General features: G+C 44.7%; 1 protein-coding gene across 1 annotated transcript in view; it reads left to right on the forward strand.

Annotated features, from left to right (window-relative positions):
* SRBD1 (S1 RNA binding domain 1) overlaps positions 1-23,691 on the forward strand; it is a 1,352,005-nt gene that overhangs the window by 1,103,704 nt on the left and 224,610 nt on the right. Inside the window, exon 18 of the mRNA XM_069608446.1 lies at positions 7,532-7,638. Coding sequence (XP_069464547.1) covers positions 7,532-7,638 — 107 coding nt within the window. The remainder of the gene's footprint in view (positions 1-7,531; positions 7,639-23,691) is intronic.

Here is a 23,691-nt window from a genome sequence, read left to right on the forward strand (position 1 = left end):
TCTAGCATGCCACTCTCCTCTCCGTTTATCCCCCTTTTGCCACTCATGTGCAAGAGCTAAGGGACCCCAATTCAGAAAGGTTTTTTCAAGAAGGGGGTTTTGGCATAACAAGTTTGACGCCCACTGCATTGGAAAGAGTTTGAATAAGGAGGTGTGTTTATGGGGCAGGCAGCTTTTTTGTTGGCAAAGTCGCTACTGCAATATGCTCTAGGAGCCCTGTCTCTGCGATTTATGGAGCATAACCTGGAGATGGATTGTGTACTGTAAGTCCCCCAGCACAATGGAAGACTTGAAACTTCATTGCCAAGAAGACTCAACCATCAGGGTACTAGGTTGTGCTTCCCCACAAACTCGAGCCCTTAACCCCTACCCCAAATTTCAGAACAGTTGTCCAACCCATTGTCTTTTCCATCGCTGCTCGAATATTATGATATATGATATGGCATTTAAAACGCGCCTATACACAAGTGTTTCAAGGCGCGACGAGGCAAGGGAGGGGAAACAGGGAAGACAGACAACAATCCTACTAGGCCAGGTGACATTGAGATCACGCAAGTGCAGGGGGGGGGGGTGGCAGTGCAGTACATAGGATAACAGTAAAAATAATAAAGACAATAAATAAAAGTGCGGCCAGCTGGTGGCAAGTACAAGGGTAGGAGCAGAAATCAGTGGTCAAGTGCTAGTAGGGGGCTGTAGGGATACAGTAACAGTCCCTGAGTGCAAGGGTTGCCAGGGGGCAGTGCAGGTGTGCAACTGGCGGAGGGGACCTGGGCCAGAGATCAGAGGGTAGCCAGGTAACCAGTGCAGTTTCAGATACAGTCTGGAGATTGGCAGGGGAGAGGATGAAAGAAAGCAGAAGCAAAGAGGAATGTTTTGCGATGCTTCTGGAACCAGAGATGGTTCTCCTCAAGTTTCAGAGATGCAGAGAGGCTGTTCCAGAGGGAGGCCCCAGCAGAAGAAAGAGATCTACCACCAACTCTCTGCTTGGAGAAGCGACTGACCCTGACGGATTTGGAGGCGGAAGAGCAAAGAGCTTGAGAGAGAAGATAATTAGAAAGAGAGAGTTGGAGGTATTGGGGTTCCAGGCCCCAGAAGGCCTGTGAACAATGCAGAGGGTTTTGAACTTCATCCTCGCTGCCACTGGGAGCCAGTGCAGAGATTTCAGTCATGGAGAGATATGATCCTTAGGCTTGAGGCCAAGGACAAGTTTTGCAGTCCTGTTTTGGATGAGTTGCAGAGGGCAGAGAGTATAGGCAGGCAGATTTAGAAAGAGGTTGTTGTAGTAGTCCAGCCTAGAGGGAACCAGAGCTCTGGAGCAGTGAGCTTCTGGGGGAAGGGGAGGAAAGGAAGAATACCTCTGAGGAGGTGCAGCTGGTAGTGTGACTTTTTAGAGACATCAGAGATGTGAGGAGAGAAGGAAAGTGTGGTGTCAAAGATGACCCCGAGGTTTTTAGCCTCACAGGTGGGAGCAGGAAGAGGGCCAAGAGAGGCCGGCCAGACAGTGACAGAAAAGGAGGGAGCAGGAGTGCCGATTAGGAGAATCTCGGTCTTACTGTCATTAAGGCAGAGATCATTGGCGGCACACCACTACTGGATGGTGGACAGACAGTCCGAGATGAGAGACGGAGAAGAGGTGGCAGAAGGGAGCCTGAAAATGAGGTGAGTGTCATCCGCATAGCACTGAAAGTTGAGGCAGAGAGCAGCAATGCGCTGGGCAAGAAGAGCCAGGTATTTGTTGAACAGCCAGGGAGAGAGGTTAGTCCCTTGGGGAATACCACAGGTGGAAATAGAGATAGAGGAGAGGAAGGACCCAAGCTGGACCTGGGAGGGGCGATCAGAGAGGAAGGTTGAGATAGAGATAGAGGAGTCCCAGATGCCAGCTCTGCCCCTCCAAAATCCATGCAGCCTTCTTTGCATGATCATAATATTTGCCTATGTTATCCCAATCCTCAAGGAGCTGAACTGGCAACTCCTTCAAGCACATTTAATGTGCAATACAGCGTGCATCACCCCCAGAAGCAGTTGCAACCGAAACACCAGTCTATATGGCCAACAAAATCACCATCTCCAAAGGCCAATGCATCACCAGAAGCCATGAAATTGCCAGACTGGAAACAAAGAACTACACAAGGGAAGAAACTAGAAAGCCAGCATTTTCCTGCTATGCACCCTGTCTTTGGAGCAATTTCCAAAGCTGAGAAAACTGCCCACCTCCATCCTACACTTCAGGGAAGGGCCTGAGGGCCCTACTCTTCAAAGTACACGCTACTGATCCCTCCACTCACCCCATTTCCACTGCAACTCCCCTTTCCCATGCTACTCCTTCCCATTCCAACTACCTCAATTACCAGCGCACCCTACCTTTAACCACTTGAGGGCATCCCCTATCCACAGTGCTTCTTTGCTAGGTTCAGATGTATATAAATCCCAAGAATGCAAATGTACATGCACAATGGCAGTATTGCACTGCCTCTTTACATGCCTCCCTTCAAAATTTCAATGTGGATTTATGGAATCAGGGCCACTAAAGCCCACATATGGCATGCCTATAAGTGGTTTTCCTCTTTAGTACTTGCACAAGGTCACAGTAACCTTTAGGACCAATTACACATTAAGCCCCGAGCAGGCGGGGACATTACCAGTTCAGGTATGCCCCGGGGCGCATAGATACAGGCCAGAGTGAATCATTTTTACTGAAAGCATATTTTGTCTGTTCCAAAAAGGGTCAAAAATGTTTTGCTGGGGAAGGGAAAACATCTGTTTTCGCACTTTGAAAAAGTAAAGAAAAAAAATGGCCTCCATGGAAATGAGAGAAGGGACTATGTTGTAGTCCCTTTCTTTCCATGATGGCCTGTTGGAGATCGGGAGCGGACGCGCTGGGGACAGATGTGTTCCCAGTGAGTCTGCTCCAGAAATGGACTGAAAAGAAGGTAAGTGGGGGTGTGTCGGGAAGGGAATTCGGTGGCTGAGGGGGATCGCAACACTTACCTCTTCACCCAGCGGGGAAGATGGCAGGCTCCAGCTCTGAGGCTGCTCAGAGCGGGGGGATTACCGCTGGTAATGCCATCTTCCTGAGCCTCCTCATTGGCTGAGAGGCTGCCCACCCCGCCCCCTGCTCCGGGTACTAATAAGAGATAAATCATGTTGGATACTGTGAGCATAAAAGACGCACAAGTTTCTGAAAACTTGTAATCCTCTAGTAAACATGCCTGTTATATGCTTCCCAGCAGTGGACGGTTTAGTGCTGCCAAGCCTTCAGTTACAAGTTTCTACATCATGATAGTTTGCTGCTCTGTCCAGAATCCACATCCAAGTAATAATTAATAAACCCACCAAAATAAGTGGGCATCTCTAGACAGTTGGATTACTTGAAGAGAAAGTGTTTCAAAGGTCAGGAGATCTGCCCAAGTATCTAGTTTATGAGTTGAAGTAGAAGAAATGCCCCACCTGTTAAAAAGGCATCTCGTGCATGCATCCATAATACTGCGGCCCTAGTTGGGAACAAAAGATTACTATGCAGTAATGATGATGTGCGAGGCATTGATTTTGTAAGTGGTGTGACTTGGGGCATCATGTGTAGTTCGCTCTATTGAGGCAATATTAGTTTAGGACCTATTCTCATTTTCAACTGGAGAGGCTAATATAACCTTCCATAATATTGGATTGGCCTTTTTGAATGCTCGTTGTAGCGCACGAAATCTGCCATAATTCAGCTGATTCAATGAAACCCACAACTGCTTGCGTAACTTACATAATTATAATAATTATAATTATAATTGGTTATTTCTAACGCGCTTAATACGAAGAGGTTTCTAAGCACGGGCCCAGGATTCAAACCTGTGTTGCTCTGCGTCGTCTTGCTTCCAAGACGACCGCGTTGCCACTGAGCTATACTACACGTGTTCCAACATACTAACTATGTTCCAAAAACTCCTTCAGTCTGCCCAGAATGGTTGGTACCCACCCACTGAGACTCAGCCATTTATATGTTCGACTTTGTGTGAACAGTGACTTCTGTTGTGGAAAATACTTACTTACACAGAGGTTTGAAGGGATATTGTGCCAACATTATAAAAAGCTGTTGTGCACATGCTAAAAGATTATTTGTAAGACCAAATAAATTGTCTTTACAGTGTCCATTGTCCATTTCTCTGCGAACTTCCCATTGGTGTCTTAGAACAGAGACTGGCCATCATGTGAAAAGGAATATGTATACAACACTGACATGATGGTGATAGATGTGCATGCCTGCCTTTTTGAAAAAAGCTTCGCACACACTGTTAAGAATGATGCAGCATGCCTATTAGTTGCCTTGCATATTCGCAAACAGCACCAATGCAATATTTCGGCTAATGTCTGTAGTACCGTAGAGCAAAGATGATCTCTATATGTGAATGAGCAGAAAATCGTAGTTTGAGAAGGTGGTATGAGATATCACATGCAACCTTTTGCGCTTTCTGGCTTACGAGAACAACCTCTAGGTATACTTCTTATTGCACATATTGCTGATGGTTCACAAACGGGAAGAGACTTTTGACCTCTGGGGCTATGCTGAAATGAATCCCCTTTTCTACAAGGAGAACATGAATTGTCCTCTTTGCTACTGCTAAATAGGCAGAGGGCGGGTCTCTCTAGAAAATAAGTTCCCTAACCTTGGCAGACACATTGTTGCACTGGGCATATCCTTCCCGCTTCACTGGTGTCCATGATGAACATAAGGGTCAGGAACAGCCATGTGAAACTGATACTCAAATGGCTCAACAGTGTTGGCACTTGGAATCTCACCAGATTCCTCTTTCTTGTGTGGGACTCACTTTAAGAATCACTGGTTTCAAGAATGAAGAAGAGAGTATCCGCTGTAACTAACGTCACTGAAATTAAGGGCCTGTTTCACAGAAGAGTGTTTTCCTATGGGAGTGCGCCATTATAAAAACACTTCTTTGAATCAGGCCCTAACAGTTTACCCCATGAGAGATTTACTCTGAAGAGCATGACCTTTATCAGTGTTTACAGATCACCGAGACTCATACAAGTTGGCTTAACTTTGTCGATGGTTTTGAACAATTGTTTTACTATTTTTAATTACAACCTTAACTGCAACTCTGTTACTTTTATATGTTCTCTTTTCTAAAAAAAAGATTTTAGAGACACTGCATTGATTACCTGTTGTTCTAGAATTCTCTTAAATGATTTAAGTATCTGCATTTCTCCGAGTCAACTTCCAACTGTAAGAAAATTGAAATCCTACTATACTGAACGGTTGATTTGAGTCTTATGATTGTGCCTCCGAATAGATTATGGACTATATTGTGTCATTTAAAGAATCTTGAAATTATATTTGAACAGTTTAACATATTGTTTTGCAAGATTTCAGTGTAAAAATGGACTCTTTGCCAGGAAGATGGTAAATGTTGATTCTTTCCCCACCTATAGGTTCCTAACCCGCAGTGTTGGCATTGCTTTTATAAACAATGTAAATAGTGTAAAACAGAAGAGGTGATTTGAGGAAAATGTTTCTAAAATGACTCTTAAATGTGATGCTTCATCTCTGATCACTCCCATTTCTTCTGTTGTGACCATGTATACAGTGCCTGGCTTCCACTGTTCTCTTCCGCCACCCACTTAAGGACCAGTTGTCTCAGATCCTGCTGGTGGACAAAATATTTAATTAACATTTGTCTAAAGTTGGTGATAGTTCAAAGTTGCATAGACAGTTATTTAGATGTGGTATATGTTGTGCTATAAATTTGATTTGACTTGAAACTGAGGTCGTGCATGGTTGAAGGATGGGTGAGGTTCTGTAGTTCATTACATGTTCCGTGTATTCTATGCAAGACCTCAAAACCCAAAGCATCTGTGTTCTCAATGTTAAAAATTATTCAAAACAATGGTTAATTTCAAATATGACGAAAGTTCAGGAATATGTCATTGGGAAGTGTAGTGGGGCAATTGTTGGCTAGAAGGCAGGTGCCCCCCTGCCTTCCCCAGAAAACACGGAATTATAAAATCAGAAAGAACACATTTGAAACTGCACTTTAAATCCTCCTGGAAATGCAGCTGGCACATAGAATAGTGTGTTTCGCTACACAAGTAGGGACAGAGGAGGCATTAGCTTGCACAAATAGTGTGTCTTTTTAAATAGAATAGACTAGGTGGCAGGTAAGCGTGTACCAAGAGGGACTCACTACACATGTAGGGCAGCATGGCTATAATAGGTAGGGTCATGTTGCAGTGTACCCATAGGTAGAACAACCATCTGTCATGCATGCACCAGGCTTCGGTAGGGAGCATATGCATATAAATGAAGAGCAAATGTGTGTTGCAGAGCAGAAGTAATATAACGTGACAAGATGCCAGTTTAAAAATTGCACCAGCAGAGAATTCAGCTTTGCAACTTTAAGAAAAGCCCAGTTAAACACGCTTGAACAAATCAGGGAAAATGCAGTAGCCGGCTGGATGTTGACTAGTCAAAGGAATGTCGGGCCCGAGCCTTTGCAGGAAGTGTACATGGCGGAATAAGATATTATTGTGTTTGGTCAGCTGTCAGATAAATCAAGTTGCAAAGACACAGCAATCCGTTTCAAGTTTATAACATCCCAGGAAATCAGAAGGAGTTGACAGATTAATGTATTCTGCACCCTGCTAGGCATGAAGGGAAGACGCAAGAAGCGGCTAAAGAAAAATCAACAAAAATGCTGCGATGAAATCCTAAAAGGATGACTCGCAAAATAATTATTCATAAATATGTCAAGAATTGGATGGCGATCACCAATGCGAGAAACATGTCCTTGAGATTGGCGACTCATGACAGAGGAGATAATATGGGCCATTTGATTTAATTAAAATATGGGGATGCACTTCTCTCTCGCTCTCTCATAAAGTGTCATCATGCAGCCAGTTCATGGATAGTGTGACCGCATCGTAAATGACTAGCACATGTCTTTTTTCACTGCAGAAGTAATTCAGGGCCTACCATTTAATTTCCAGATACGATGAGGTAGCACTTTATTAGGGGAAGGTCCATGGGTGGGGTTTTAGATAACGATTGTCCAATCCCTATTTGTGCACATAGAGGTTCCGTATGTAGCTTAATAGAGGGAGCCAGTGAGCAGCAGCGATAGGTTTCCATAACTGTGACATCACAATGACTCATTTGCACTATATAAACTCCTGTTGTCTGTTCAAACGGAGAATTCTGGAGTGAGAGCTTGGCTTTTAATCTGGATTTCTCTCCCCCCGACCCCCATCTATTCCAATAAACTGGTTACCTTGCATTTGACATGCCACAATCACTATGGGTTGGCTCTTTTTTTGACAAATACCAGTTAGAGGGCTTTTTGACCTCTAATTATCAGTGTAATACAAGTATCAGTATCTCTTTTCAACTTCCTAATTGTTCTCTACCGACATATATAGCTTAAGTGTTTCTGTATTTTAAAGTAGTAAATACATCGTTTTTTCATGTTCATTTGGTCCTACCAAAGTGTTGCACTAATAAAGTGACCTGATCTTTTTTTATTTGATCTCTCAGCATGATGTGTCACAGATCTTACTCAAAGCAGCTCTGGACAGTGTGGTTGAAGAATGTGTCAGCTTTGTTGGTGTGGATATTAACATCTGCTCGGAAACCCTATTGAGGTAGGCCAAATATTTGTCTATTCTGCTTCTATAGCATTAGGCCTCAAAATGGTTCTTTTTAGTTTGACTTCCAACTTTAAAAATCTGGAACAAGCAGATTCTTTTTACTGCTCACAAATGTTCCCCCCACCTGAAGAAATCTGTGGGTCTTTGAATTAGAGATAATATTTGTTACAGGTTATCAGTGAATGTTTAACTGAAGCAAATATGCAAAAAGGTATGAAAAAACTATATTTTGTCTGTAGCTAGGAGGCCTACTAAACAACCCAAGAACATTTTTTTTCATATGAATGTGAAATAATGTGTTTTTGTACTCCAACTTTTATTGGTTGCTTCCTTGATCCCACCTGACTTCATAACATCATGGATTTGTACCAGACATTTTTCATGACAGGACTTTAATAAAACATATAATCTTACATCATCCATATATTAATCAATTTTTCAGGAGAGGGACTTCACAAATGGGGATAAAAAATGTAAAGGTCTTGCATGCATGTTTTTTCGCCATCTGAAATAGACAATAGTCCTTGCAATAACAGCAGGCATATGATATTATTTGTCTTATATGCCTCCTTGCTGCACTGTCTGGCTCGCCGTTTTATTACCATTTTGCACCCGGGGGAAGGGCCATTGGCCAATGAGATGTCTGGAAAGCGGGCGAGAGTATAGATTGTCTGCCGCTATTCCAGCCACCCGAGGCTCTTTTTTGCCGGGTGGTTCCATTTAAAAAAATGTATGTAGGGAGGCAATGGGGAACCAAAAAAACCACATTCCCTCGACCCCACCTCCCAACTTACCTGCGGGAACGGAGCTTTGAGTTCCAGTTCCCACGCTCCTCCAATCCCGGCCATATTTTTTTCATTTTGTTTTCTACCCTCAGGAGATTGGTCACCCCTGGTGAACCCCGGGGTATGAATGGCTTTCACAGCTTGGGCCTACCATGGCTCGGGCTGGCAGGCCGTTAATGGCCATGTCTACCACCTTTTTCTCCCTGCCGCCCAGGCATGAAAGCCATATTGTTGCCCTCAGTTGACCAATGGTTGGTAGTTTTAATGCTTGGGCCAAAGGTTATTGCCAATTTTTACCCAGGTGGTTTGCAGACCCAATAATAAAATCCATAGTACAAGTTTTGTCCCCTGGACTGATTGAAAACTTCTAGTTCGCCTAATGTCCAACGACTAACTCAGGTTTGGTGCCAAATCACCCCACTTTAACTGAAACTCCCTAAGGGAAATGGAGTTGGATTTGGTTTGTTTCCCACATATTACTCATCCACTTGTGGCTTCACTTCATGCATTGCATAGTGGCAGTAATGTTACATGACCCTTAAGGTCTGTCCTCTGACTTTTAACTCCGTCCACAACAGTTCAACCACATTTGGCAAGCAACTGATCTGGCCACATCCGAACACACTTGCCACATTGGTGAGGTTTATCGAATGAATTAATGTAGAAAAAGAATGATGGAAAATAGGTGTTTTTCGCATTGGATGTTCACCAGACTTAAAAGAATACCAAACTTCCGGAATGCAGTTCTCGAAAAGTGTCAGCTTCTGTTTTCAGCAGGCGCCTAATCCTTACAGAATCTGGCACAAGCCACAAAGATTTTGAAAATCAGATCATCCAAAATGTAGGTATTTATTATGAGAATCCAAAAATCTGTATTTGTATTGATACATGTGTGCATTCAGATCGTAGTAATAAGCAATATGTGCATGTTTACAGATAATGCATGCAAGCCATGACCGCCTAGAATAAACACATGGACCAATGCTATGCACAGAATATGATCCAGCCACAGACACTTAAAACATGCAGGGATCATTTGCGGCACAAGGGCATACAGTTTTGCACAACATGTCCAGAAAACAGGCACAACCAATACACAGACAACCCCCAAACTCCCCCCAACACATACCACCAAAGGAAGAACAAGCTAGCATAGACAACGCATTCACTATATGAGGAATGATTACGCCTGTTATAATGTTGCATACACACAAACGCCCCTCCCACACATATAGACACATATATTAGGTTCGAAATGCTGTAAGCATGGATCATGTACTTGGAATAGGCATACCCACATACATGTCACAAACACACTTGCAGCTCCAGAGGATACACAATCCATGCTCACGTAACACACATACAATAAGCCTTTAGATTATGTGCAGAGGTCACGTAAGCAGGGGCCACATGTCCATAATCAGTGCTCTGTCTAGAGCTCCTGTGAAGAATCTGTGATCACTGCACCAACCAAAATGTTGACACCAATAACGTCACGGCGCAGTGATCAGATAGATCACTGTGCCTGTATCCCCCAGCCCACATTTCCCTTCCCAACCCCCCACCCCACTTATCTTTACGGCGGCACACTTCTGTGTGTGCCGCCTACACCCTGCTATCCTTGCAGCGTCAGCTGCTCCCACTAAAGTGGGTTAGAGCTGACGCTGCACGGGGCTTTTTTTTTCTTTTTTGTACCCCGCTTATTAAAATGGTAAGCAGGGAACACCACTGCAACCCCCGACTCCTGTTACGGCACCCAAGTAGAGTGGGGGGACAGCCTGCTCTGCTTGGGCGTAGTAAATGTCCTCATTTTGTGCGCCCCCAAAGTCACAATGACTGCGGGGGGCGCACCTAATGAGGGCGACATTTCGGTACGATTCCTCTGTGAATGGCGCAGTGTTGTTTTGTATTCCCAAAAATTAAAACAACCCTGCGCTCTCAAAATCTTGATCAAGTTACTGCATAATAATTAATGCACACTGAATGTAATATGCATACAACATACATATACGTCACACTTGTAATGCATGTATGCAACACTTAACACACCCAATGTACACTCAATTAACAAACTCATTTGAATATCGCATTCATGCTCACTCACTATGCGTGTAGCGAAGATGTCCAAAATGAACAGGATTAATGGTTCACATAAACACACAAATAACCCCAAAAAACAGAAATGAATTGAAAAACACAATTTTAAAATAACAGTTAAGCTTAGGATCTTTAAGAAATTGAAGTATTCAAATTATGGAAATGCCATTGTTAGGATAGCAACACTCAGCCCAAATGACCGTATTCCCTAATACAAACTTAGGCCATCATGCTATAGACCTAAAGCACTTGTTTTAACTGTAGCATGTATCTCAGCGCTCTAAAGCATTCCCAAAGTTTGTAGAGCGAGGGAGAGAGAGTAATGTATATGAAATGTGTTCAATTCAGTGGGTTTCATTGATATCAACTTCTTATGCCCAGCAACTCATTTCTTAAACTTTTCGGTTATGTGTGGCGCTTATGAGATAACTGGAGGAAAAGAAACCCAACCTCCACTCTGAACAGTTTACTTGTCTTTCAAAAATGACTGTGCCACAATTAGTTTCAAGAAAAAAAAAGATTTTTGTTTAATTATATAATGCCATTCTTGTGGAAAAGCCCATATGGATTACACGTGTTTCGGCATCTCGTGCCTTTTTCAAATCTGGCCTTTAGTTGTGTCAAAAACATGCATTACTTTCACACATGGATATTTTCATTGCTCAGGTCATTAGCTGCAAGTCCCCGGGTTTAATCCCACTCTGGACAGTTGGGGGGGAGTAGGGGGTCGGTAGTTCTCATAAATGTGAAATTCTGTGGAAATTCCCACAGCACAGTTTTGCTCTCACTTAGGGCATGTAACGGTTGTCTGGCCAACTCCAAACGCTGACAGGAAAATGTGTTCTGGATAATTCATAGGCTTTGTCGAAAATCTGTCCCATGGTTTTAAAATAATAAAATAAATAGTTGGTAAAAAAAAACAGATTTATCCTATTTGGATTGTGAACTATTTGCAAACCCATATTTAGATACAAGCCTGAAAACACAATTGGTGAATGGCACACAAAAAATCTGCAGATATCCAGGCATTATAAGTTTGCAAACTCAACTCTCCAAATGCTTACAAGGTATATTGCAGCACTTGGGGCATGCCATGACCCTGAGAAAACAAAGGCATTCCCAGAGGGGTGGCATATCTCTTTTTAAGAAAAAAAACACAGGATTGTTGCACATGGATTTCAGTCCAGAGGCAAAGGTTACGCACGTTTTTTATCCTCAAACACAAAGGGTGATGTTTGTGTGTGTTGTGAACCTCACAGGCTCCAATTACTATCCATTGGTACCTACGGTGCCCTGGGGCTCTGCAGATATGGCACTCCAGAGGCTTAATGTGGTGGCCTTTGGTTACGTTGAGGATGTTTATACTTGTGAAAGGCTAGGCTGTAGACCATCCCTCGTCGTTCACCCGCTTGGAAGCGGGTCCTTGAAACCTCTGCACATTTTTTCTACTGGATTCCTTCCTGCCACAGATTCCGCCTATTCTAGCACAGCTGTTCTCTGGAAACATTTCTGCCACCAGCGATGATTTTTGGCCCAGCATATATAGTGGCACAGTGCCCCATGACCTCAGTTTCTTTTTTCTGTGCCCTCTATTCGCTAATCGGGAACACATTCATCGAGCTTCTTTTTGAAAATGCCATTCCGACCCCGTCCAAGACTTCCGGTTTCAAGCAATGTGAGGAATACAGTCAGCAGATGTCAGTCTCAGATCCTCAAATACTCAGATATGTGTGTACTGCTTGGATGAGTACCAGGAGACACAAGACTGTGGGTCATGTCAGTCCATGCATCCAAAAGACTTCTGGGAACAGGCAGCGTAGCTGTTCACATTCGTCCAAAAGGTGAAAGGTGATGTTCTGCAGTCTTGGCTGAGGTCGCATGGTGTGGATTGGCAGGAGGAGGAGGAGGAGCAGCACCACCAGAGGAGGAGAACCATGATGAGGAGGCGGACCATGACGAGGAGGACCATGAGAAGGAGGAGTAGGAGGATGACCACAAGGAGAAGCACCCACTCCCCAGGGACCCATTTATGTATAAGATGTATGATATCTACAATGATGAGGGAAACCAGATCCCTTTTGGTCTTTAACCCATGGGCTCTAGGGAGGAAAGACGCTACCTGGGAGAATTATATGGGGGAGGTGAGGAAGTTCTGAGCTTGGCAGTTGACCTGCAAGGAGCCAGTGGCCTAGACACTTCCCCTGAGTTGAACATGGTGCCAGCTCCCACCCCAGGTAAGCCTCAAGTCGCCGTTCAGTACCTGATGGCTAAGGCGGCCGATGCTCTGGGGCTCTCTGCTCCGTCCAGGTCCAAAGTTCAATACAAACTCTTTGACATTCGGGATATTGCCCTTTAATGTGGCGGTGGAGGCCTCGGTTTTAGAAGTGTGGGAAAAACCTGCATCTGTTTCTGCCTTGGACAAGGCACCTAGCGAGGAAGCACCGTCCCGCTCCGTCAAACCCAACTTTCCTTTCCGCCCATGCTTCACCTGAAAGCTTAGTGGTTCAGGCTGTAACAGCGATCCTGAAGACCTCTATCTTTCCGTCCCTTCCACGGAACAAGGAGAGGAAGAGGTTTAATGTGTATGGCAATAAGGTGTTTGCGTCAGGCAGTCTAGCACTGCAGGCCTGTGAATGCCTCTTGTGCCAAGGTGAAATCTGGCAGATTATGTCCCACTAGGAGAGATGAGGGAATGAGGGATGGGTTTCTGTCCTTGGTCTCGGAAGGCAAGGAGGCATCACGACAGATGCTGCAATCTGGACTGGACACGGCGGATTGCGTGGGAACCTCTGTGGCTACTAGCACAGTGGTCAGGCGCCATTCTTGGCTACGGGCGTCAGGTTTTGTGGCCAACATTCAGCCTAGGATGTTAGACATGCCTTTTGACAGACAGAACATTTTCGGAGCTAAGGCTGAACGTCCTCCAGAAGGTCCAATTGTCTAAGGCGACTGCTAAGTCTTTAGGGCTTACATTCCAGCAGCCTTCCTCACAGTACTCTTCTCGGGGCAGTTTTTTTTCCCCCTTTTGCTCCTTTGCCAAGAAAATCCATGGACAACCTGCTCTGGGAAATGGGGCCAACGCAGGCGCTTTCCGAGATGTAGAGGAAGGGGTAACCAAGGGGAGGTGTTGCATCGACCGATGTCTGCACATTCACTGTTTATGCAAGGTTTGGGCTTTTCCCTGAACTTCAGGTTCTGTTGTCCCAGTATTTCCAATCCATTGGGGCAGTCTTGGATACTCCCCTGGGCCAGGTTTTCCCGCCCGAGTGTCGTGTGGCGAACATCTTTAGGTTGGTCCTTCAATCACAGGAACAAGTCTATGGCTCGGTTTTTCTGTGCCTTCTGGAGCTCATGCCCTCCTGCATCCCCCTAGTGCTTGAGGGATGGCTGTGCGTAAGATCGCTTCAGTGGCCTCTCCGTTGCCAATGTTCACAGTTCCAAAGACACATGTCATGCCTTCTACAGGTCTCGAGCCAGGTAGCCCAGGATCTCGCGTGTTTGGCCATGTGGGACAACATGCTGAGAGGCGTGTTGTTTCCTCAACTTTGGCCCTAGGTGACGGTGGTCGCAAACGCATCTCTGACTGGCTGGGCACTCACCTGTCAGACTTGACAGTGAGCGGCCTTTGGTCTCCTGCAGTCTCTCTGGAACACATCAACTTGCTCGAGTTGAGGGTGATCATGTTGGACCTGGTCTATGAAATGCAGTACTGTGCTGATTCTAATGGACAATAGAGTGAGCATTGTTAGGGGTCAGTAATGCGAGGCGGACAACTGCTTGTAGCATTCTCAAGATTAGACATTTTATTAAAGAAAAAGTTTGCGAATAAAGCCTTGCTTGCCCTTCTCTATCAGGGAATTCCATACCTATTCTAAAGGCTAAGGGAACAGCTCCTAACATAGGCAAACTAGCCCTCACACTAAACAACAAAACATTCAAAGAATATAATAAAACAATATAAGATGACAAACAAGAATTGAACAATATCTGGATGACCTTCACCTGTCCTGATGGAATCCCTTCCCCAGGGTTTTTAAGGTCAACTTTCCAAATGTTTAAAGGAAAAGAAAAGTCTTAAACGAGTTCTTGTCTGTTCCATATTAAAACAAAAGTTAATCTAAACAAGAATCCACTGCTAACAATTCTCTGGTTTCCATTGAAAAGATCCCCTTCCAATTCCAGTCAAGAAAGTAGCACCAATTGTAATCCTGGATCTGTTCTAGGTATGGAACAACTTTACACTTGTTTAGGACCTCTGCAGTACATTTAGTATAATTGTCAGGATGCTTATCTTTGGGTTGCTATTTCCCTCTTAACAACCGCTCTTCTGCTATTGTTACTATGAGAACATTTACTTTTGTCCCACAGTATACCAACACCCAAACCATTTCAATGTGACATACACTGGCATTATTATACACCACCACAGTTCAAGTACTTCTGCTTCAGTTATATATTTCAGAATTGTTAGGCATATGATGACAAGACACATTGACCTCTACAGGTAGGCAAGGCACTCTTCCTTTCTATGCTCCAAGAAAAGGGCAGCCTCCTTTCCTATTCTGCCTGTCTTACTGCCATCAATATAACTTGCGTCGGCCCCAAGACTGTTTTCCTCTCAGCTTCAGCTTTATGTTATTGCCTTAATCTGCTTCACAAGCACCCAGCTCCCTTCTGCAGCTTCACACACACCTTCTTGGTTCCAGCCACTACAACAAAGCTGATGTGCCACTCTTTCAGCTTCAGATAACAATGTCACACTTGTTTCAGGGGCCACTGGACCTTTAACAACTTCACAATTTAGGTGGATGTGTATAAACAGTACTTGTTTCACTATGGAAAGGGTTTGCCTCTCGGCTTGGGTAATGCTTGTCCTTCCCATCAATATAACAACCTCTGGGATAAAGAATGATTGTTGAGGATACTACAAGATTCAGACTTCAAAGGGAAAATATTATTAGGCAGACGCGACCAATCTTTAAGAAAGATCTTTGACCTTAAAGGGTTGCAAGTAATTGTATTGCTCAGGAAACACAAACGCCACACACAACCTTCCTTTGATGCTGTATTCACTTGTAACTCTTGTGAAAAGTCAGTGTCCGTAATAGTAGTTGCCCTGTTAATCTCCTCCTTCTCTCGTAGGTGCAGAAGGGATGATGAAGGCGTCGAGCTGATGGAGAGGGCGGTGCTCGAGATGGTAAATGAATGCGCGGAGCGCTGCGCTATGAGCGTTTTTGGAATTGGGCTAACCTGTATTGTTCTTCCCTTGCAGGTCGCCGAGAAGTTCCTGGATGAAGTGCGATCGGATGGAAGTGGAACGTAGAGTGGAATATGTCCGGACTGCCGTCGAATACCAGGAAAGCTTCTCTAGGTAAGCGCGAGTCTGAAAGGCGTTGGAATCGGAAGACGAACGCTTACTAAAATTGTCCTCTTCTCTCTTCTCCCTAGGATGTTGCTTGCAGGCGAGGACGGGCTCCAGAGAAGACACCGGAGCGATCGAGGAGCTGGATTGCTTAACAGGTAAGGAGGACTAATGGTGTTCTTCTCTTCATTGTAGATGCAGGCCTGGAATTCTGCAGACAACTCACGGTGAACGTCATGCTGCGAGTGCAGAGCAACGCGAAGCGCGTGCTTCAGCTCGGGCGTGGCTTAAATAGCCTGTAGGTATCCCAGGTGCCTCCAGGGCAGACCACGCCCTAGATGCTAGACTACATGGTTCAGTTCCAAACTGAACCTTGTGGGGGCAACCATGTTGGTCAATTCCCCAATGGGAACTCCATCTGCCATATGAGCCTGGCGCCAAAGGCTCCAGGAAAGCCGAGAGGGGCAGAATTGGGCCCTTGGGGCCTTGCAGGAACACTGTGGCGAGGCCCAGAGACCCCTAGTCCCAAGGCCAGGGGCTAGGGCCGTGAAAGCCAGTTTGTCAGATGTTGAGCCTGAGGTCTGCCACTTCAGTTTGGCAGCTCTGCACTTGCGTTTCAGGTCTGCAAGTTCAGAGTTGTACAAGGTATTACGCTTCGAGGCATGTTTCAGGTCGATCCTCATGACTGGGGCAAGAAAGTAGAGCGTGTTAGTGATGGAAAGATGGAGGTTAATGAGAACGAAATCAGAGGAAGAGTCTGCAGTGGGGAGAGAGTGATGGATGAAGGTAGATGCAAAGGCAGAAGCTGACACACATTTCATCAGTCGGATGTCTGTGAATGAGGTTGGCAGAATTGGGGGAGGTGAGGTCAGACGGCAGTGAGGACAAAGTTGGAATGAGAGGAGAGAGTGGTCTGACCAGGGAAGAGGTGTGGTGAGTGGGGCAGAGAGAAGATGATCAGTGTGGATCAATGCATCGAGAGTGTGTTAAGCTGAGTGAGTGGGACCAGAGGGGAGAATGGAGAGGGAGAGCAAGGTGCAGAGGTCACAGAAGGATTCAAGGTGGATGTTGAAGTCACCCATGAGAAGGAGTTTAGAGGTAGATGTGTGGAGAGAGGAGGTGAAATCCACCCATTTAGAGAGGAACAAGGTGATGGAGCCACATGGCCTGTAGATAGTGGCAATGGTCAGGGAAGACGTGGGAGAGATGACCAGCTTGCAGACCAGGCTCTCGAAGAAGTATGGCTCGGTGGGTATGAGGGAAGAAGGGACCCACTCTGGGAATATCGGGGCAACCCCACCACCAGCACAGTTAGGGCAAGGCTTGGAGATGATCTTATAGCCATCAGGGAGAAGAGAGTCAAAAGCAGTGACTGAGCTGGCATTGAACCATGTCTCGGTAAGAGTGAGGATATCAAGGTCACTAGCTTCAAGGAGGAGGCAGATGTTGGCCGAGTGTTTAGTGGCCGAGCGAGCATTAAGTGTGGCTAAGTGCAATTGCCTTTGATGGTTTTCCAAGGAGGGGTACAGGGGCGGTAGTACACCAGTTGGAGTGGGGGTGGGGGGGTTGGGGGGGGGGGGCAGAGAGAGAGAGAGGAAGAAAGTGGTAGCAGGTGTGGGAAGGAAGTTGATGAGAGATGGGAAGCGCCTGTTGAAGAGTAGGAGGTTGGGTTGAGTGCCCTGGTCCATGATGGTGCCATTGCAGTAGATAGTAATGATACACCTGGATGATGAGAAGCCGGTCAAGAGTGCTTCCCATCTAGTGCCACCAGTAACTACCTTAATGTGCTTAATTGTGTTGCTGGCTGTCTTGCAGCTCATCATAGTAATGATACACCTGGATGATGAGAAGCCGGTCAAGAGTGCTTCCCATCTAGTGCCACCAGTAACTACCTTAATGTGGTTAATTGTGTTGCTGGCTGTCTTGCGGCTCATCATATGGAGGGATTATGATCATGGTCTATATCTCTAAGTCAGACAGGCCTTCCTCCATGGTGATCCAACCTCACGATGGTGGTACTCGAGAAGACCACCAAGTCTGTCTTTGTGATTCACTACAAACGTGTGGTACGGCTTGCCAACTAAGCTTACATCTGAGTCTTCCTCTGACACTTTTCTGCTGAAATGGACAAGCAGCTTGTCTAGCCACGCAGGCTTACACATGGCTTTTATCTCATTCCTAGTATTTCCTCTTTCAGACTGCAAGTCGTAGTCTATTGGCCTGGGAAGACTCTGGCCCCTTTTTGGCTCATAACATGCGCAGGTAGGAATAGGTTGGAGACCATGGAGGAGATTCCCTTATATGGCCTCAAGGAACCATCCCAGAGTGGGTGGTGGTCCCGAGCTGCAAAGGTTTCCCAGATCATTTAGCCTCTCATCTGTGACCTTGCCACACTATATAGATGGGGAGTCCCTTTGCTGCTTACGCAGGCATGTGCAGGTAGAATGTAAGCTGACGAATGAGTTCCAGGTCGCTGAGTGACTTTCTCCCCCAAGGTTCTCCTTTTCCACTTCAAGAAAGCCCATCGGACATTTGTGGTGCTCTCCAGATGTTGAATCCTTACCTAATTTAGAAGAATGTGGTCAATTCAACATTCACCTCTGCACACTCATTTCTGCTTATTGAAATGTTCAGCCAACATATGCATGAAATCCTTTAACTGGCACCATTGCCACTAGTGCAAATACCATTGCCACAAGTGCCAAAACTATTGCTTGCTGTTCCCTTGAGGGAGCAGTGCCTATGTTCCAACATAGCACTTCCTTGCCTTGGTGTTTAGGCCCATTTTCCCCTCATCTATGTATTCAGTATCATTAAATCAGGCCAGATCTTATTACTTCCACCTCAGTAATCATGATGCCCTACAATGAAACCAAATGCCCTTGTGTGTGCTCTGCTAAGAAGGGATATCATGGCTTGCTTAGATGTCATTTTGAATAAGGAGGGTGGATCCACTCATGGTGTTAAGTTTATGGGGGATGTTCAGATGAGTCAGGCTTCTAGAAAGGTATAAATGGCTTATTGCAACACTGATACTGAGGGTATGCCTTAAATACTTTGGGGACACAAATGCTCTGACCACCCCAGCCATGTTTATTTCATTTTTAATTGCTTGTTTAGTCAATAGCACGCAATAAATTGTTACTAAACAATTGGTGATCAAGGAGGGGATGAGCAGAGAACTCAGGAGAGAAGGTGAACAGTTCAAGTGGACGTTTCTGAGACTGAAAAAAATGAGTTGGTTTGTTGAATGAAGAGGGGGGTGTCTATTTAAAAGCAAGGGGGCAGCGACAGATAATTCTGTCTCCTCTGCTGTGGGAGTACTTATGTGTGGACATTTTCAGGAGTCGTCGATACGCGTGACGAAGTTCTTCCATTGGGGCTGTAGGGTTGGACCCTGTTTGCGAGGTATTAAGAAGCAGAATCATGATCGCATTTGTATGTCAGGCAAAGTAGCTTGAAGATGAGCATATTTTACAGAAAGGCAATGGAATTTCTTCAAAAGTTGCAATCTACTAGCCATCCATAAAACATCACTTGCCACCTCAATTCTATACATACAGACAGCACGCCATTTTATTCTCGCCAAGAATCAATACTGCTAGTCATTGACTAGTGCAGATATTGTGCCCTGGTTTTGTGTTTTTGAATGCCTACGATGAGCCAAACTTCTATGTTTTTAACGCTTTTAATTTGGTAAGCAAGGAGTTTGTTGTAGAAGACATTGGCATAGTCAGAGCGTGAATTGACAAGAGAGTCTGCCACAGCAGCATGGTTAGCTTGGAGAATGAAAGGAAGGCTATTCTTGGTGTACTTGAGATGTAAGAAGCTGCTTCTATTTGAGAATTCATGTTGTGGTCATCATCCCAAAGGATTTTGACTTGAATGGAGATACCGACAGACGTTTCAAAGAACGAGTTTGAGTGGGGCATGCAGAGGGCTGATTCTGGTTCAGTCGGTGTTTGAAGACTTCTCCAGCATGGGGTCTGGCATGGATTCACATGCTCATGAATATTCCCCGTTGTCAGGCTGGGAATCCTCGGTAAAAAAAAAATCTGTTTGTTTCGTTTCTGAACTATCTTTCTCCTAATAACCAATCACTGGTCTCTGGGTCATACTGCTCCCAGCCAATGACTGCCCTCTACCTAAGCCCCTCCTCTGGCAGCCATCTTCAGATTTTTATTGCACGTTCAAGTGTTGGGAGTCCTCGTGCTATAGCTCTCGAGCTTTTACTGCTTTTTGCGATTTTTCAAAGAGTTTACCTCATTTTTTCGGTCAATCGAGCCTCAAGCTCCACCATTTCTACTTCCGATCAACAGGGACCCATTTTGGAATTTTCCACGCCCCTCAAGGGCGAAGTTTTCGTCGAGTTTCACTTCTTGAAGGATTCCGGAAGATCTTTGAGGCCTACCCCGCGTGGACATGGCCCAGGACAAAGGAAATACGACGCCCGGATCCAATCTGTTCAGGAGCTGCCCTGGATGCGGATTACAGAATGTCTTCAAGGAGGATGAACATTCTCGATGCCTCTACTGCCTTCACGAAGACAAAACGCACGTCGAGGAGTCCTGAGTCGACCAGGCAGTGCTGCGCAACTTGTTCGCCTGAACGTGGGCCTGGTGAGGAGGTAAGAGATGCTTAATGTTGAGTTGATGAAATGCTTAATGTTGAACCTTGCCACCTCCCGTGGTTTTGCATGTGTGTACTGCTATGTATTCTTGTATTCATGAGCATGTGAATTCATGCCAGACCCCATGCTGGAGAAGGAACAAGTTACTTACCTGTAACTGTTGTTCTCCAGCATGGGTCTGGCATGGATTCACATGCAAACCCTCCCTCCTACCTCTCTGCGGGTCTTCTGTTGGTCCTACTGCCACTTTACGTGCTACCAAATCTGAAGATGGCTGCCAGAGGAGGGGCTTAGGTAGAGGGCAGTCATTGGCTGGGGGCAGTATGACCCAGAGACCAGTGATTGGTTATTAGGAAAAAGACAGTTCAGAAACAAAACTGAAACTGATTTTTTCTTTACAGAGGATTCCCAGCCTGACGACGGGGAATATTCATGAGCATGTGAATACATGCCAGACCCATGCTGGAGGACAACAGTTACAGGTAAGTAACTTGTTCCTTCTATATAAGTATTTCTGTTTTGTTGCCCTTGAATTTCAAGATGTGTATGCACATCCAGTCTTCTAGGACAGGTAGCCCTCTTGACAAGTCTAAGTAGAAGCTCTAATTTCTGGTTACTAATGATCAGATATGTGTTTCATCTGCAAAGGAGTAGAATGTGATATGGTAATTGTGGAGTAGTTTCATGAGTGTTTTCATGTAAATGTCAAACTGAAGTGGTGGGGGATGCCTGGGAATCCCCATAAAGTATGGGGGAGCAAGTTGAGGTGATGTTGCCATATGTTCCTTTAACAAAATAATGTAGTTATTTTCAGCTGAAGTGAAAGTATGGGAATAATAGGCCAAAGGGTGTGATTCCTTAGACAAAGGATCTTTTGTTAGTAAAAAGCCCCTAAAGTGTGATTGAAAGCATCTGTTTCCAGTAGGTAGGGTAGACTCGGGTCCAGAAGACATAGGACCAGATCCGAGGTGAATAATGGCTTCAGGTTCTTGAAAGACTTTTCTGTTTCAAGGGCCCTCTCATAAGTGATGAGCCTCTTGAGGAGTCGACTTAATGGCAACAGGATCATGCAATATTCCGGAATAAAAGCTCTTTAGAAGTTAGAAAATCCCAAGAAGCGTTGTAGTTCCTTGACTGAACAAGGAACTAGCCATTTGATCATGGCAGAGATCTTCCTAGGATCCATCTCTATGCAACTGGGGGTCAATATAAATATATATACAAAGTATAAGATCCGTGTTTGATGAAAAAAATATTTTGTCCACTATCTCTGTCTACTTATGTATTGTTCCATGTGACTGTTCCATTTACTCCCTTCCACAACCTGGTCACTGCTTCCCGTCAAATCTGATTTCTTAACTATTATACGTTCTTCTGTGATCAAAAGAGCAGTGTTCCTCCTGTAGTACAAATAAATGCATTTTGATGCGTTGGCACATAAGCTATTGGCTATTTTAGTACTTCCTTGACATGTTCAATATAGGAAGAGGAAAAGATCAGAATATGTCTAAATGGATCATGATGTAGACATCCAGGATGTCACAAACAATGTCATTAAATAAATATTGGAAAACTGCAGGTGCAATACATAAGCCAAGGGGAATGACTAAATATTTTAATTTTCCATATTGCGCTCTGAAAGCCTTTTTCCATTCTTCCTCCTCAGCCATTCTTCTCAAATTGAATACACCTTTCAAATTTAGTTTTATGTATATCTTGTGCTTAACCTAAGAGAACCTGGATACGCAGTAAAGGATATTGTAATGGCGTTGGAATTTAGTTGCCAGTAGTCCACACTGGGTCGGAGTTCTGAATCATCTTTCTTGGGTATAGAACATATAGGAGCTCCTGCTGCAGAGGTAAATGGTGGATGAACCAGTTCTCTGGGTTTTTATCAATATATTCTTTCATGATCTCATTTTCTTTCTTAGAGGGGGCATATGTTCTACCATAACAACTTTTAGCCCCTGGTACCAGTTCTATACAGCAATCATACTTGCAATGAGGAACGAATTTGGCAACTTCTTTGGGGTAAATAATGTCAGAGTACACTTGGTATTCTGGAGGAATGCGTTTTTCGGTGACTAGTGCCCTTTGTGTGATTTTAGGCAGGGACAATGGGAGCTTTTTGTTCTCTGCAAAGTTTTGGACTTGGGCACAAGAGAAAGTACACAGGGAACCTTGAAACTAGTTTTTGATTCTTCCAGGATTTTGATGTTTAAACCAGGATGTCCCTAAAACAGTTGCAAATGAGGGACCTCTATTTCATTGAAGACCAAGAATCATGGATCCTATGTGTAATGAAATTAGCCCAAAATTAGGGGAGACCGGTTTACAGACAAAATAGACTTTCTGTTTGCACACAGGCAGGATGCCTTTTTGATGGGAAAATGAAATGTCAATACAATTCTCTGTGGCTCCTCTACCTATAAGTGCTATGGCCCCTTCCCATTTAATTTTTTCAGAAAACAAATTGACTAAAATACAAAGGTGTGAGGATTGGCTAGGCATGATTTGATATACAAGTTTTCGGACAATTCAAATTGTTCATACTTACCTTAGGATTCCCTGTAGGGGGCGAAGTAAAGCTTTTCACTATATAGGAGAGAACGTTTGGGGCATCCACGAACTGAGTGTCCAGATTCTGCACAATAAAAACAGAGGCTAAGACGTCCTTTTCTTTCTCTTTCTTGGGGTGGAACAGGCCCTCATGTTTTCTCAGTTGGATGGGTTTTGATTCTTTGGCGGAAGTAACCTCTCTTTCCCATCTGGGAGTGGATCTATGAAAAACAAATGATCTCTTTTCCCCTTTTCAATCATGTGTGTTGGGAGCTGCCGTCACTTGACTAAGGGCATCTTTTAATGCTTCCTGCAACCCCTTCTAGAATATCTTTAACTGAGCATTTTCTGGCCAAGTTGTTTGGGTTACATTGGGTCATAAACGGTTTGAATTTGTTGGCATCTCCTCAATATTTGCATGGCATTGTGGAAGAAGGAATGCTAGCGGGGTGAGGGTAGTCTAGTCTACAGCACCTTGTAGGGCAGACATTGATTAGAACAGGATGGCATTTTCATTGACGTGGCTACCTCTACTTGTAGTGTCTGTACTGCAGGGGCCTACTCTTTCAATGTTGCTTCCATGGGTCAGGAGCATGGACAGGGTTCACACAATC

Source organism: Ambystoma mexicanum, chromosome 4q (genome assembly GCF_040938575.1).
Source record: "Ambystoma mexicanum isolate Mex_15411 chromosome 4q, UKY_AmexF1_1, whole genome shotgun sequence".
Taxonomy (NCBI): domain Eukaryota; kingdom Metazoa; phylum Chordata; class Amphibia; order Caudata; family Ambystomatidae; genus Ambystoma; species Ambystoma mexicanum.